This window comes from Xyrauchen texanus, chromosome 15, assembly GCF_025860055.1.
Source record: "Xyrauchen texanus isolate HMW12.3.18 chromosome 15, RBS_HiC_50CHRs, whole genome shotgun sequence".
In the NCBI taxonomy this organism is placed as follows: domain Eukaryota; kingdom Metazoa; phylum Chordata; class Actinopteri; order Cypriniformes; family Catostomidae; genus Xyrauchen; species Xyrauchen texanus.
In genome coordinates this window covers 279,001-296,500 of record NC_068290.1, presented here as the reverse complement: position 1 = coordinate 296,500, position 17,500 = coordinate 279,001, and the positions used below count along the sequence as shown (strand labels likewise).

The following is a 17,500-nucleotide window of genomic DNA, read 5'->3' as shown; positions in this document are numbered from 1 at the left end:
AACCAAATTGGCCCGGTTGCTAGGGAGGGTAGAATCACATGGGGTAACCAAATTGGGCCGGTTGCTAGGGAGGGTAGAGTCACATGGAGTAACCAAATTGGCCCGGTTGCTAGGGAGGGTAGAGTCACATGGGGTAACCAAATCGGCCCGGTTGCTAGGGAGGGTAGAGTCACATGGAGTAACCAAATTGCCCGGTTGCTAGGGAGGGTAGAGTCACATGGAGCAACCAAATTGCCCCGGTTGCTAGGGAGGGTAGAGTCACATGGAGCAACCAAATTGGCCCGGTTGCTAGGGAGGGTAGAGTCACATGGGGCAACCAAATTGGCCCGGTTGCTAGGGAGGGTAGAGTCACATGGGGCAACCAAATTGGCCCGGTTGCTAGGGAGGGTAGAGTCACATGGGGCAACCAAATTGGCCCGGTTGCTAGGGAGGGTAGAGTCACATGGGGTAACCTCCTCGTGGTCACTATAATGTGGTTCTCGCTCTCGGTGGGGGCATGTGGCGAGTCGTGCGTGGATTATCACATGGCTTGTTGAGTGCATTACCGTGGAGACAAAGCACATGTGGAGGCATCACGCTATTTTCTGTAGTAACACGCTCAACAAGTCACGTGATGAGATGCTCAGATTGACGGTCTCAGACACGGAGGCAACTGAGATTCATCCTCTGCCACCCGGATTGAGGCGAGTCACTACGCCACCACGAGGACTTACAGCGCATTGGACTGAGACTCAAGACTCAGACTGTACACTCCCTGTCTTTCATGAGGGAATGAACTACAATCCCATGATGCATTGCCAATGATGTCATTGAATACAGAACTATGGGAATGTATAAACTGGTGATTATAACTGACGTTTATTGCCAAATATTCCAACATGTACAAATATAACAGTAGTTTAATAGCGACTCATGACATCATTCACAGTGCATCATGGGAGGGGGCGTTCGCTCTGACTCCGTTGCGGGTGTTTCGTTGGCCACAGTTCTCCGATTAGTGGATTTGTATCTGTTGCATTATGGATAATGTAGTTGTTTACATGAATTCTGCTATCAAACATGATTTTTAAACAATGATGTTGAAATAACAGAGACAGATGACCTCAACGATGAACCTCGTAGCTCACGGTAGATCTGTCTTTATAGATTTATAAGTTATCAATGAAAATCAATTCATCTATGGGATAAATGTGTGTGATATTTACTTCCGGAACAGACTGTTGCGCTCTATGGCCATTCAAGGAATATTTACATTTCTGCATTTGGCAGACGCTTTTATCCAAAGTGACTTACAGTGCACTTATTACAGGGACAATCCCCCCGGAGCAACCTGGAGTTAAGTGCCTTACTCAAGGACACAATGGTGGTGACTGTGGGGATTGAACCAGCAACCTTCTGAGTACCAATGTATTATACAGTGCACTTATTACAGGGACAATCCCCCCGGAGCAACCTGGAGTTAAGTGTCTTACTCAAGGACACAATGGTGGTGACTGTGGGGATCAAACCAGCAACCTTCTGAGTACCAATGTATTATACAGTGCACTTATTACAGGGACAATCCCCCCGGAGCAACCTGGAGTTAAGTGTCTTACTCAAGGACACAATGGTGGTGACTGTGGGGATCAAACCAGTGACCTTCTGAGTACCAATGTATTATACAGAGCACTTATTACAGGGACAATCCCCCCGGAGCAACCTGGAGTTAAGTGCCTTACTCAAGGACACAATGGTGGTGACTGTGGGGATTGAACCAGCAACCTTCTGAGTACCAATGTATTATACAGTGCACTTATTACAGGGACAATCCCCCCGGAGCAACCTGGAGTTAAGTGTCTTACTCAAGGACACAATGGTGGTGACTGTGGGGATCAAACCAGTGACCTTCTGAGTACCAATGTATTATACAGAGCACTTATTACAGGGACAATCCCCCCGGAGCAACCTGGAGTTAAGTGTCTTACTCAAGGACACAATGGTGGTGACTGTGGGGATCAAACCAGCAACCTTCCGATTACCAGTTATGTGCATTATACCACTACACCACTACTCCAGTATATTCTCTGATCAATACAAGTTCAGCTCAATCAGCAGCATTTGTCATAATATTGATCACCACAAAAATTATTTCGACTCGTTCCTCCTTTTCACAATGTGTGTTCCAGTGAGACACTTACAATGCAAGTCAATGGGGGCAATTTATAGGTTTAAAGTCAGAAATGTGAGGCTTATAATTTTATAAAAGCACTTACAATAATTCTTCTGATCAAACATGTGGATTATTTCAGCAGTAAATTTGTTTAAATCGTCACTTTGGGTTTAGAGCGTGGCAACAAAGTTTAGAATTGTTTATAATTTCCCACAGATGTTTGTGATGTTCGATTCACCTTGTAGCAGGATGCTTTGGTTCATGACTTTGGGAAAAATCCTTCCATGGCTGAATAAGTGGGCGGGCACTGTTGCGCTTTATTAGGGGGAGGGACAGTCGCATTACAGGGAGCATTTGATTGGACTAAAGTTTGCACACACCTCTGAGTGCAAGATGAGTCATCAATAAAGACTATTTTAAAATGCATCTGTCGGTCAAAAGTTAAGAGTACCTGAAGTCACTGTAGGGGTGGATGATCCAGGTTCCGGCCGATTTCAGCCGCTCCTGCTCCAGTGCCACGGCTTTGTGGCTGCCGAACATGCGGAGGGAGAACTTGTTGACACCGGGCTGCAGCATCGCACCGAACTGCCTCTGGATGAAGGTGGACTGGTTTGAGTAGCTGTAGTCCTCACCGTCCAGACCCGGTCCGGCTTCGGGGGTCCCGGCCGCCGTAGTGGTGGTGGTCTCGGTTCCGGCGGCCACCACGACCATCCCAGTGCCCGTGGAAGAGGAGGTGGACGCCAGAGCGGCGCGGGACGCGACAAACCCCACAGAACGCGGAGCGGTGGGCGGGGCCGAGCCCGACGGAGGGAGCGGCAGGGGCAGAGGGGTGGTGGGCGTTCCCGCCATCGTGGCCGGTCGGAACGGGACACCGTCTCGTGTGGAGCTCAAGACGGACAGGCGGCGACGCCCGGGCAGTGACTCGCCCCGATCGCCCTCCAGAGATGCCTGGGATAGGCGGTAACCGGGAGACGGCAGGCTGCTCTTACTCCGCCGCTTAGGGTCGCCGTTACGTGAGGGTCGAGGGTCTGTGCCCGCAGAACCCCCCGTGCCCCCTGCCCCATCCATGCCAATGCCAGGCACGAGTCACCCACACCCAAACACACACACACACACACACACACACACACACACACACACACTCTCTAAACTGACTTGTTACTCTCCTGTCAGATAATCGCAGGTCTGTTCGGCTTTGTGATTTTTCATAATCGTTTTTATTGAAGAACGGTAAAAACGGCTCACGTGAAAAGTGACCTCACTGCCGGTTAAAAGATAGATTTTCCTTCACGTTTCCTCCAGAGGACGTGTCGCCCCGCCGCCCTGCTCTCCTCCGACGCGACCTCATCAGGTTCAAACGCCCTTGATCCGCCGAATAAACGCGCGTCCGTGACGCTCCATTCGCCCTTGACGCGCCCCAATTCACGCGCCGTCCATCATTCTTCATCATTCCTCCTCGCGCGTGTCCTTGAGGCCCGAACCTCTCCGACACCGGCCGAACACATCTCCGGACCGAACTGATTCGGTGACCCCCGCCTCTGGCTTTCACGGTGATGTCTCGCGCTCTCCGCTCAACATATGCGGTTATATAAGAATTAATTTGAAGAAGCGACAGATTAATCTATCAATGACAAGGACACACACACATACACACGCGGATCAGGCGCTTAATCATCATCATCATCATCATCATGATGACACATTCAGATGCGCAACAGGAGAAACAAACCGAGAATGACCGGAGAAATGAACCGGGGCGCGTCTGAAAGCGCGTTATTCTTCACACCGCCAAACATCCTCAAGCGCGTTTAATCCCGTGTTTGAGGAGGATGTCTCCGAGTCCGTCAGATCGGTCAGTGTGAACTTTATTGAGCTCAGTCACAGTTTATTAGATCCGGATCTTCGTGACGGTAACGGACGCACGCGACATTAAATCAATCAGAAATCAATCTGTGAGCGCATGAAGGTCTGTTGCCATGGCAGCAGCATCCCTCTCTCCCGCGTGCACTCACTCTCCGGCGGCTCAGGTATGAGCGCGCGTCACCATGACGACACACAGGTGGGAGGAGAGACAGAGATTGACAGGCATGACAGTTAAACAAATCATTTCTCTGTATTGATCTTTGACAATATTATTAACCGATCATGCCACTAATGCACTTATTAATTTAATATTTAAATAGAGAGACAGAGAGACGTTTGAAGATGGCAGGGTCATTTGAGTTCATACAGAACAGCCCAAACCATTTAGGCAATACAAATATAATGAAAACGCCAGATATACAACACACACACACACACACACACACACACACACATATACACACACACACACACACACACATACTCATACACACACACACTCATACGCAAACACTCACACACTGACACACACACACTGACACACACGCAAACACTCACACACACGCAAACACTCACACACACACATAAAGACACACACACACACACACACACACACACACACACACTCATACACACACACACACACACTGATACACACACACACACACACACTCATACATACACACAAACACACACACACATAAATACACACACACACTCGTACACATGAACACTCTCTCTCACACACAAACACACTCACATACACATACACACACTCTCTCACGCACTCACTTTCTCACGCACACACACTCTCACGCACACTCCCTCTCTCTCACACAAACACACTCACATACTCTCTCTCACACACTCTCTCTCTCTCACACACACACTCTCTCTCACACACACACACTCTCACACACACTCATACACACACACACTGATACACACACACACACACACACACACATACACACATAAATACACACACACACTCGTACACATGAACACTCTCTCTCACACACAAACACACTCACATACATATACACACACTCTCTCTCACGCACTCTCTCTCTCTCACACACACACTCTCTCTCACACACACACACTCTCACACACATATACACACTCATACACACACTGACACACACACTCTCTCTCTCTCACACAAACACACTCACATACTCTCTCACACACACACACTCTCTCTCTCTCTCACACACACACATACACACACACTCTCACACACACTGACACACACACTCTCACACTGACACAAACACACACTCTCTCACACACACACACACACACACACACACACACTCACACGCAAACACACACACACACAAACACACACACTCACACGCAAACACACACATAAACTCACACACACACACACACACACTGATACACACACACACACAAATACACACACACACTCATACACACACACACAAACTCATACACACACACATAAATACACACACATAAATACACACACACACTCATACACACACACACACACTCATACACACACACACACTCATACACACACACACACTCATCTCTCTCTCTCACACACAAACACACTCACATACACACACACACACACACTCTCACTCACACACTCTCACTCACACTCACACACTCATTATAATAAACTGTAGCGCATCCTCGGCAGTTTAATAACTAGTGGAAATATCATTTACATCATGTGTCATGTGTTGCAGTTTATTATTTCCTGAAAATAAGATCAAGTGAAAAATCAACATACAGCGAAACTCTCGACAGACTTCTGTGATGAACATTGTGTTTCATCTGAACACAAACGAGAGGAATGTGAAGAGGAAGAGGACAGAAGAGAGGGATGTGAAGAGGACAGAAGAGAGGAATGTGAAGAGGAAGAGGACAGAAGAGAGGGATGTGAAGAGGACAGAAGAGAGGAATGTGAAGAGGAAGAGGACAGAAGAGAGGGATGTGAAGAGGACAGAAGAGAGGAATGTGAAGAGGAAGAGGACAGAAGAGAGGGATGTGAAGAGGACAGAAGAGAGGGATGTGAAGAGGAAGAGGACAGAAGAGAGGGATGTGAAGAGGACAGAAGAGAGGGATGTGAAGAGGACAGAAGAGAGGGATGTGAAGAGAACAGAAGAGAGGGATGTGAAGAGAACAGAAGAGAGGGATGTAAAGAGGACAGAAGAGAGGGATGTGAAGAGGACAGAAGAGAGGGATGTGAAGAGGACAGAAGAGAGGGATGTGAAGAGGACAGAAGAGAGGGATGTGAAGAGAACAGAAGAGAGGGATGTGAAGAGGACAGAAGAGAGGGATGTGAAGAGAACAGAAGAGAGGGATGTGAAGAGGACAGAAGAGAGGGATGTGAAGAGGAAGAGGACAGAAGAGAGGGATGTGAAGAGAACAGAAGAGAGGGATGTGAAGGGGACAGAAGAGAGGGATGTGAAGGGGACAGAAGAGAGGGATGTGAAGGGGACAGAAGAGAGGGATGTGAAGAGAACAGAAGAGAGGGATGTGAAGAGGACAGAAGAGAGGGATGTGAAGAGGACAGAAGAGAGGGATGTGAAGAGGACAGAAGAGAGGGATGTGAAGAGAACAGAAGAGAGGGATGTGAAGAGGACAGAAGAGAGGGATGTGAAGAGGACAGAAGAGAGGGATGTGAAGAGGACAGAAGAGAGGGATGTGAAGAGGAAGAGAACAGAAGAGAGGGATGTGAAGAGGAAGAGAACAGAAGAGAGGGATGTGAAGAGAACAGAAGAGAGGGATGTGAAGAGGACAGAAGAGAGGGATGTGAAGAGGAAGAGAACAGAAGAGAGGGATGTGAAGAGGACAGAAGAGAAGGATGTGAAGAGGACAGATGAGAGGGATGTGAAGAGGACAGAAGAGAGGGATGTGAAGAGGAAGAGAACAGAAGAGAGGGATGCGAAGAGAACAGAAGAGAGGGATGTGAAGAGGACAGAAGAGAGGGATGTGAAGAGAACAGAAGAGAGGGATGTGAAGAGGACAGAAGAGAGGGATGTGAAGAGGAAGAAGACAGAAGAGAGGGATGTGAAGAGGACAGAAGAGAGGGATGTGAAGAGGACAGAAGAGAGGGATGTGAAGAGGACAGAAGAGAGGGATGTGAAGAGGACAGAAGAGAGGGATGTGAAGAGGACAGAAGAGAGGGATGTGAAGAGGACAGAAGAGAGGGATGTGAAGAGGACAGAAGAGAGGGATGTGAAGAGGACAGAAGAGAGGGATGTGAAGAGGACAGAAGAGAGGGATGTGAAGAGAACAGAAGAGAGGGATGTGAAGAGGAAGAGAGGGATGTGAAGAGGAAGAGAGGGATGTGAAGAGGACAGAAGAGAGGGATGTGAAGAGGAAGAGGACAGAAGAGAGGGATGTGAAGAGGACAGAAGAGAGGGATGTGAAGAGGACAGAAGAGAGGGATGTGAAGAGGACAGAAGAGAGGAATGTGAAGAGGAAGAGGACAGAAGAGAGGGATGTGAAGAGGAAGAGGACAGAAGAGAGGGATGTGAAGAGGACAGAAGAGAGGGTTGTGAAGAGAACAGAAGAGAGGGATGTGAAGAGGACAGAAGAGAGGGATGTGAAGAGGAAGAGGACAGAAGAGAGGGATGTGAAGAGGACAGAAGAGAGGGTTGTGAAGAGGACAGAAGAGAGGGATGTGAAGAGGAAGAGGACAGAAGAGAGGGATGTGAAGAGGACAGAAGAGAGGGTTGTGAAGAGGACAGAAGAGAGGGATGTGAAGAGGACAGAAGAGAGGAATGTGAAGAGGAAGAGGACAGAAGAGAGGGATGTGAAGAGGACAGAAGAGAGGGATGTGAAGAGGACAGAAGAGAGGGTTGTGAAGAGGACAGAAGAGAGGGATGTGAAGAGGACAGAAGAGAGGGATGTGAAGAGGACAGAAGAGAGGAATGTGAAGAGGAAGAGGACAGAAGAGAGGGATGTGAAGAGGACAGAAGAGAGGGATGTGAAGAGGACAGAAGAGAGGGTTGTGAAGAGAACAGAAGAGAGGGATGTGAAGAGGACAGAAGAGAGGGATGTGAAGAGGACAGAAGAGAGGGATGTGAAGAGGACAGAAGAGAGGGTTGTGAAGAGGACAGAAGAGAGGGTTGTGAAGAGGACAGAAGAGAGGGATGTGAAGAGGACAGAAGAGAGGGATGTGAAGAGGAAGAGGACAGAAGAGAGGGATGTGAAGAGGACAGAAGAGAGGGATGTGAAGAGGACAGAAGAGAGGGATGTGAAGAGGAAGAGGACAGGAGAGGGATGTGAAGAGGACAGAAGAGAGGGATGTGAAGAGGACAGAAGAGAGGGATGTGAAGAGGACAGAAGAGAGGGTTGTGAAGAGGACAGAAGAGAGGGATGTGAAGAGGACAGAAGAGAGGGATGTGAAGAGGACAGAAGAGAGGGATGTGAAGAGGACAGAAGAGAGGGATGTGAAGAGGACAGAAGAGAGGGTTGTGAAGAGGACAGAAGAGAGGGATGTGAAGAGGAAGAGGACAGAAGAGAGGGATGTGAAGAGGACAGAAGAGAGGGATGTGAAGAGGACAGAAGAGAGGGATGTGAAGAGGACAGAAGAGAGGGATGTGAAGAGGAAGAGGACAGAAGAGAGGGATGTGAAGAGGACAGAAGAGAGGGATGTGAAGAGGACAGAAGAGAGGGATGTGAAGAGGACAGAAGAGAGGGATGTGAAGAGGAAGAGGACAGAAGAGAGGGATGTGAAGAGGACAGAAGAGAGGAATGTGAAGAGGACAGAAGAGAGGGTTGTGAAGAGGACAGAAGAGAGGGTTGTGAAGAGGACAGAAGAGAGGGATGTGAAGAGGACAGAAGAGAGGGATGTGAAGAGGACAGAAGAGAGGGATGTGAAGAGGACAGAAGAGAGGGATGTGAAGAGGAAGAGGACAGAAGAGAGGGATGTGAAGAGGACAGAAGAGAGGGATGTGAAGAGGACAGAAGAGAGGGTTGTGAAGAGGACAGAAGAGAGGGATGTGAAGAGGACAGAAGAGAGGAATGTGAGGAGGAAGAGGACAGAAGAGAGGGATGTGAAGAGGACAGAAGAGAGGGATGTGAAGAGGAAGAGGACAGAAGAGAGGGTTGTGAAGAGGACAGAAGAGAGGGATGTGAAGAGGACAGAAGAGAGGGATGTGAAGAGGACAGAAGAGAGGGATGTGAAGAGGACAGAAGAGAGGGATGTGAAGACGAAGGTCACTGATGAAGGACACAGACTGTCTGTGGGTGTTATCAGAGACCCTGAAGCGGCTTTCATCAACTGTCAGGAGACGACACACACAAACACAACAGAGAGAGACTGATACATGTGTTACCAGATAATACTGACCGTGTGTGTGTGTGTGTGTGTGTGTGTGAGTGTGTGTGTATGTGAGTGTGTGTGTGTGTGTGTATATGTGAGTGTATATGTGTATGTATGTGTGTGTGTGCGAGTGTATATGTGTATGTGTGAGTGTATATGTGTGTGAGTGTGTGTGAGTGTGTATGTATGTGTGAGTGTGTGTATGTATGTGTGTGTATGTGTGAGTGTGTGTGTATGTGTGAGTGTGTGTGTATGTGTGAGTGTGTGTATGTGTGAGTGTGTGTGTATGTGTATGTGTGAGTGTATGTGTGAGTGTGTGTGTATGTGTGAGTGTGTGTATGTGTGAGTGTGTGTGTATGTGTGAGTGTGTGTATGTATGTGTGTGTATGTGTGAGTGTGTGTGTGTGTGAGTGTGTGTGTATATGTGTATGTGTGAGTGTATATGTGTATGTATGTGTTTGTGTGCGAGTGTATATGTGTATGTGTGAGTGTATGTGTGTGTGAGTGTGTGTGTGAGTGTATGTATGTGTGAGTGTGTGTGTGAGTGTGTATGTATGTGTGAGTGTGTGTATGTATGTGTGAGTGTGTGTGTATGTGTGAGTGTGTGTGTATGTATGTGTGTGTATGTGAGTGTGTGAGAGATGTGTGTGTGTATGTATGTGTATGTGTGAGTGTGTGAGAGACGTGTGTGTGAGTGTGTGTGAGTGTATGTGTGAGTGTGTATGTATGTATGTGTGTATGTGAGTGTGTGTGTGTATGTGAGAGTGTGTATGTGTGTGTGTATGTGTGAGTGTGTGTGTGTATGTGAGTGTGTGAGTGTGTGTGTGTGAGTGTGTGTGTGTGAGTGTGTATGTATGTGTGTGTATGTGTGAGTGTGTATGTGTGAGTGTGTGTATGTGTATGTGAGAGTGTATGTGTGTGTGTATGTGTGAGTGTGTGTGTGTATGTGAGTGTGTGTGAGTGTATGTGAGAGTGTGTATGTGTGTGTGTATGTGTGAGTGTGTGTGTGTATGTGAGTGTGTGTGAGTGAGTGTGTATGTGTGAGTGTGTGTGTATGTGAGTGTGTATGTGTGAGTGTGTGTGTATGTGAGTGTGTATGTGTGAGTGTGTATGTGAGTGTGTATGTGTGAGTGTGTGAGTGTATGTGAGTGTGTATGTGTGAGTGTGTATGTGTGAGTGTGTATGTGTATGTGTGAGTGTGTATGTGTGTGCGTGTATGTGTGAGTGTGTGTGTGTATGTGAGTGTGTATGTGTGAGTGTGTATGTGTATGTGAGTGTGTATGTGTGAGTGTGTGTGTGAGTGTGTATGTGTGAGTGTGTGTGTGAGTGTGTATGTGAGTGTGTATGTGAGTGTGTATGTGTGAGTGTGTGTGTGTATGTGAGTGTGTATGTGTGAGTGTGTATGTGTATGTGAGTGTGTATGTGTGAGTGTGTATGTGTGAGTGTATGTGAGTGTGTATGTGTGAGTGTGTATGTGAGTGTGAATGTGTGAGTGTATGTGAGTGTGTATGTGTGAGTGTGTGAGTGTATGTGAGTGTGTATGTGTGAGTGTGTATGTGAGTGTGTATGTGTATGTGAGTGTGTATGTGTGAGTGTATGTGAGTGTGTATGTGTATGTGAGTGTGTATGTGTATGTGAGTGTGTATGTGTATGTGAGTATGTGTGAGTGTGTATGTGTGAGTGTGTATGTGTGAGTGTATGTGAGTGTGTATGTGTGAGTGTGTATGTGTGAGTGTGTATGTGTGAGTGTATGTGAGTGTGTATGTGTGAGTGTGTATGTGTATGTGAGTGTGTATGTGTGAGTGTGTATGTGTGAGTGTATGTGAGTGTGTATGTGTGAGTGTGTATGTGTGAGTGTGTATGTGTGAGTGTGTATGTGAGTGTGTATGTGTGAGTGTGTATGTGCAAGTGTGTATGTGCGAGTGTGTATGTGTGAGTGTGTATGTGTGAGTGTGTATGTGTGAGTGTATGTGAGTGTGTATGTGTGAGTGTGTATGTGTGAGTGTGTATGTGTGAGTGTGTATGTGAGTGTGTATGTGTGAGTGTGTATGTGCAAGTGTGTATGTGCGAGTGTGTATGTGTATGTGAGTGTGTATGTGTATGTGAGTGTGTATGTGTATGTGAGTATGTGTGAGTGTGTATGTGTGAGTGTATGTGAGTGTGTATGTGTGAGTGTGTATGTGTGAGTGTGTGTGAGTGTGTATGTGTGAGTGTGTATGTGTGAGTGTGTATGTGTGAGTGTGTGTGAGTGTGTATGTGTGAGTGTGTATGTGAGTGTGTGTGAGTGTGTATGTGTGAGTGTGTATGTGTGAGTGTGTATGTGTGAGTGTGTATGTGTGAGTGTGTATGTGTGAGTGTGTATGTGTGAGTGTGTGTGAGTGTGTATGTGTGAGTGTGTATGTGAGTGTGTATGTGTGAGTGTGTATTGCACATACAGGCTTAATAAGAGACAGACAGACAGTCAGACAGACAGGTGAATGTTAAGGTCAGCACACTCAATAAAAGCAAAACACACACTTCTCATTCTTACAGATGTGTGAGTGTGTGAGTGTATGTGAGTGTGTATGTGTGAGTGTGTATGTGTGAGTGTGTATGTGTGAGTGTGTGTATGTGAGTGTGTATGTGAGTGTGTGAGTGTGTATGTGTGAGTGTGTGTGTGTGAGTGTGTATGTGTGAGTGTGTGTGTGTATGTGAGTGTGTATGTGTGAGTGTGTATGTGAGTGTGTATGTGAGTGTGTATGTGTGAGTGTGTATGTGAGTGTGTATGTGTGAGTGTGTATGTGAGTGTGTATGTGTGAGTGTGTGTGTATGTGAGTGTGTATGTGTGAGTGTGTGTGTGTATGTGAGTGTGTATGTGTGAGTGTGTATGTGAGTGTGTATGTGTGAGTGTGTGTGTGTATGTGAGTGTGTATGTGTGAGTGTGTGTGTATGTGAGTGTGTATGTGTATGTGAGTGTGTATGTGTGAGTGTATGTGAGTGTGTATGTGTGAGTGTGTATGTGAGTGTGTATGTGTGAGTGTGTGAGTGTGTATGTGTGAGTGTGTATGTGAGTGTGTATGTGAGTGTGTATGTGTATGTGTATGTGAGTGTGTATGTGTATGTGAGTGTGTATGTGTGAGTGTGTATGTGTGAGTGTATGTGAGTGTGTATGTGAGTGTGTATGTGTGAGTGTATGTGAGTGTGTATGTGTGAGTGTGTATGTGTGAGTGTATGTGAGTGTGTATGTGTGAGTGTGTATGTGTGAGTGTATGTGAGTGTGTATGTGTGAGTGTATGTGAGTGTGTATGTGTGAGTGTGTGTGAGTGTGTATGTGAGTGTGTATGTGTGAGTGTGTATGTGTATGTGAGTGTATATGTGTGAGTGTGTATGTGTGAGTGTATGTGAGTGTGTATGTGTGAGTGTGTGTGTGTGAGTGTGTGTGAGTGTGTATGTGAGTGTGTGTGAGTGTGTATGTGAGTGTGTATGTGTGAGTGTGTATGTGTATGTGAGTGTATATGTGTGAGTGTGTATGTGTGAGTGTATGTGAGTGTGTATGTGTGAGTGTGTATGTGTGAGTGTATGTGAGTGTGTATGTGTGAGTGTGTGTATGTGAGTGTGTGTGAGTGTGTATGTGAGTGTGTGTGAGTGTGTATGTGAGTGTGTATGTGTGAGTGTGTATGTGTATGTGAGTGTATATGTGTGAGTGTGTATGTGTGAGTGTATGTGAGTGTGTATGTGTGAGTGTGTGTGTGTGAGTGTGTGTGAGTGTGTATGTGAGTGTGTATGTGAGTGTGTATGTGTGAGTGTATATGTGCGAGTGTGTATGTGTGAGTGTATGTGAGTGTGTATGTGTGAGTGTGTATGTGAGAGTGTGTATGTGTATGTGTACGTGAGTGTGTATGTGTGAGTGTGTATGTGTATGTGAGTGTGTATGTGTGAGTGTGTATGTGTGAGTGTGTATGTGAGTGTGTATGTGTGAGTGTGTATGTGTGAGTGTGTATGTGAGAGTGTGTATGTGAGTGTGTATGTGTGAGTGTGTATTGCACATACAGGCTTAATAAGAGACAGACAGACAGTCAGACAGACAGGTGAATGTTAAGGTCAGCACACTCAATAAAAGCAAAACACACACTTCTCATTCTTACAGATGTGTGTGTGTGTGTGTGTGTGTGTGTGTCTTGAGTTTGACATTGTTTATCACACCATATTTCAGACACTTCTGTAGACACACGTCTGACCTTCACTAAAGATCCCTTCACACATGTTCAACAGTCAAAACTATTTCAATAAATATTCTATATTTACTTTTGTTTAAGTCTGGTCCACATTCATCATATTTCATCAAATCCATCACAAGAGTTGAACACATAATAAACACAAAACTAGAGATTACATGTATTTGGTTGGTATCATGTAATAAGCAGGATAATGTACCGTCAGCCGGTTGCTATCGCACAATTACCCCTGATGGGGGTTACTGACTGTACACGCCCACTGTTCTGATTGGCTCTCTGCTCTTGATTGACATGCTCTCTCTAGTTTGACATCACAGTGCTGGCTGCTAGTGGGCGGGGCTACAGAAGTGATTAAAGTAGGTGTTGACATGTTGTTGTGGAGGCGGTCAGATGTAAACGTTTACAGTGTGACATCACAATGAGGAGGAAGTGGAGAACGAGACATTTTGGCAACAAATGCTCTTTTTGCAGTGAAGATAAAGTTTTGACTTCTGTTGTTTATAATGCAAAGATCTCTTATGTGTCATAAGATCAATACATGTGATTCATATGTGCATGACCTGTTGACCGTATCGGCTGAGACAGAAGAGTTCAGGGCTGCAGACGAAATGCTGGTAACCGTGGAAACTCATGATTTAAGTTGTATACGGAGTTCCAAAACAAAAATAAACTGTTTTCAAAACAGCTTTCTGAACGCACCCCCCATTTGCCACTGATCAATCAAACTAATAGCTCCGCCCCCAGCTCACACCATTGGTGGAGTAAATGCTGTTGTTACAACACTAGACTTAAAAACAATACAAATATAAACCACTGATTTAAAGTTGTTGATTATGTACAAATATTGCAGATATACGAGTAGTATGTGAGTGTCACCTGACTGCATCATTCACAGTGCATCATGGGAGTGGGCGGAGCTCTGTGGAGTTCTCTTGAGGATTATGGGTAGTGTAGTTCTTCACCAGGAATTACACCATTAAACAACACTTTAATGAAGACTGATGGCTTCCACAGAAGCATGTGCATATCCCATACAAACATCTTTAATGTAATCGTTAAATATTAATTTGGCTAAAGAGAAAATGAGTGATTTATATTTCCTGACGGATGTGCTCACTAATAGAACAGCATTGAATAAAATAATAATTCATTTCACAGCCGTGTCAGTCTGTGTTCGGCTGTACAAACTGTAATCACAATTTCTGTTTTTCTTTAATCCAATTAAATTTAGTTTATTTGCTACTACATGCTTTAAACAAAACTCTAAATATCTTCATGCAGGGTTATTATAGTTTAGGATTTTTCATTTAGTTATTTATGTTTTATGTTCAATTTGAGTTTTGTCAGATTTCACAATCCGGGTGGCGGAGGACGAATCTCAGTTGCGTCTGAGACCGTCAATCCGCGCATCTTATCACGTGACTTGTTGAGCGCGTTACCATGGAGATGTAGCGCGTGTGGAGGCTTCACGCTATTCTCCGCGGCATCCACGCACAACTCACCACATGCCCCACCGAGAGCGAGAACCACATTATAGTGACCACGAGGAGGTTACCCCATGTGACTCTACCCTCCCTAGCAACCGGGCCAATTTGGTTACCCCATGTGACTCTACCCTCCCTAGCAACCGGGCTAATTTGGCTACCCCATGTGACACTACCCTCCCTAGCAACCGGGCTAATTTGGTTACCCCATGTGACTCTACCCTCCCTAGCATCCGGGCCAATTTGGTTACCCCATGTGACTCTACCCTCCCTAGCAACCGGGCTAATTTGGTTACCCCATGTGACTCTAGCTTCCCTAGCAACCGGGCTAATTTGGTTACCCCATGTGACTCTACCCTCCCTAGCAACCGGCCCAATTTGTTTACCCCATGTGACTCTACCCTCCCTAGCAACCGGGACAATTTGGTTACCCCATGTGACTACCCTCCCTAGCAACCGGGCCAATTTGGTTACCCCATGTGACTCTACCCTCCCTAGCAACCGGGCCAATTTGGTTGCTAAGGAGACCTGACTGAATTCAAACTCGCGACTCCAGGTGTGATAGTCAGCGTCAACACTCGCTGAGATACACAGACACCCTGAGTGGGACAATGAAGTATCCATCTGTATTTCCTTAAATGGTTTCTAAAATAATCTGTGGGATTAAACAATGAACTTTTTAAGGTTTTAAATGGATGATTTCACGATCACTGGTGGGAGCAGAAACAATGAAGAACTAAAAACTAAAAGTGGACTTTTCCCAAGAAACACACCTTATGAGGATTTATGATGTGAACGGGTTTGTGTAGATATTTCTATAGAATCAAGCCTGAAAACAAATCTGGGAATTGGTCAAAATTGGTTCTTCAAAAGGTTCTTGTTCCCAGTATTGAGTGGTAGGGTAGGAGACATCCTCAGCTTTCTGTAAAGGTATAATGACGTCCATATATCCATATTCACCCTGTTGTGTATCAGTCATGTAATTGCGTTTAATTCAGTTACTGTCATTAACCATCAGAACAATGATTTGATGTCACTAACCTGACAAACGTTTACAAATCCCACGAAGAGTTGTTCCTCTGAAACACTCGGACTTCAGGAAGTGAATGAGAGCAGACGATGATGTCATCAGACTGTGTCGTTAGCGGCAGCTCAGACTAATGAATAATAACCTCACAAAGGTCAATTCATATGAAACATGTTTTATTATAGAGAACATTTACTTTATATACAACTATATTCATCTCATACAAAACAATTCAAATAAATACTGAACGTGTGTTTTTCTGCTGGGAACCTTAATATGTGCAATACATGAAATCCAAGGAAGATATTATATTAACCTAGTCAATGTAATTGTGTGTGTGTGTGTGTGTGTTGGCCGAACGCTTCTACGATGATCCCAAAACAACTTAAAGAGTTTCCTCTCCAAGTCCCGCCTTATGGCAGAGCTGTCCGTCAAAGGAAGGTAGACCAATCAGGGAGCTTGTCAAGCTGTCAGTCTGAATCTACTGGCTGACCCTGAGCTCAAATCCACCAATCAGCAACGAGCAGAGAATCCACCCTGGCTGTCCCTCCACCATTACTTCATACGTCATCGGCAGCTAAACTCTGATTCACAACTCTGTTCCAGAGAATCCAGCAGATCCAGACAGAACCAACAGGAAGGACCAAAGAACGTTGTCCATTCAGCGTGCTCGGCTCTGAGACAGACAGTAAAGGGGAGGTAGAGGTCAGAGGTCACCGGCTGATGTCACGGCCGCTGCTGGTGAAGTGTTCAGCGTCTCGGATCGGACTGAAGAATGGATGGCGCAGCGCGGCGGAGAGAGACACACGGCGATCCGGATCAAATTCCAACAAATCCTCCAACAAATCAAAGAACTGATGATGCTCCTCTGACTCGCTCAACACATACCGCTGACAAACACAGAGAGAGAGAGAGAGTGAATTAAATACTAACATTATTGCCCTTCACAGAAGCATGTGGTGATGTGTAAAATGCATGTGATGTGTTGCCACTGGTTTGAATCCGCTAGTCCAGTGATTTGATGCTAGTCAGGACACTAAAAATGATGACCCCCTTGTGAGGGACGCCCTTCCTAAAATACCAACAGCTATATGTGTTCACTGACAATGTTTTTATACTATATGAGTGTGATGAAACATCATTTTATGGGCATGTGAGGAGTTGAGTTGGTCAGCGGCAGAGAATGTGATTGGAGTGGAGCGGGATGATGATTTTACATGGAGCGAGGAGCGGAGCGGGATGATTTTACATGGAGCAAGGAGTGGAGCAGCATGATTTTACATGGAGCGAGGAGTGGAGCGGGATGATTTTACATGGAGCGAGGAGTGGAGCGGGATGATTTTACATGGAGCGAGGAGCGGAGCGGGATGATTTTACATGGAGCGAGGAGCGGAGCGGGATGATTTTACATGGAGCGAGGAGTGGAGCGGGATGATTTTACATGGA

At 45.9% G+C, this 17,500-nt stretch overlaps 2 protein-coding genes across 4 annotated transcripts in view; both read right to left on the bottom strand.

Annotated features, from left to right (window-relative positions):
- LOC127655822 (potassium/sodium hyperpolarization-activated cyclic nucleotide-gated channel 4-like) overlaps positions 1–4,372 on the bottom strand; it is a 21,903-nt gene extending 17,531 nt beyond the window's left edge. The window contains exon 1 of the mRNA XM_052143815.1: positions 2,601–4,372. Within this exon, the coding sequence (XP_051999775.1) occupies positions 2,601–3,217 (617 nt within the window). The 5' untranslated portion in view covers positions 3,218–4,372. The remainder of the gene's footprint in view (positions 1–2,600) is intronic.
- An 11,744-nt stretch (positions 4,373–16,116) lies between these two features.
- LOC127655829 (dual specificity protein kinase CLK2-like) overlaps positions 16,117–17,500 on the bottom strand; it is a 25,602-nt gene continuing 24,218 nt past the window's right edge. For 2 of the 3 annotated variants that reach the window (XM_052143826.1, XM_052143828.1), the window contains one exon: positions 16,117–16,944. In XM_052143826.1, coding sequence (XP_051999786.1) covers positions 16,768–16,944 — 177 coding nt within the window. In that variant the 3' untranslated portion in view covers positions 16,117–16,767. The remainder of the gene's footprint in view (positions 16,945–17,500) is intronic. The other variant, XM_052143827.1, reaches the window with a different exon arrangement.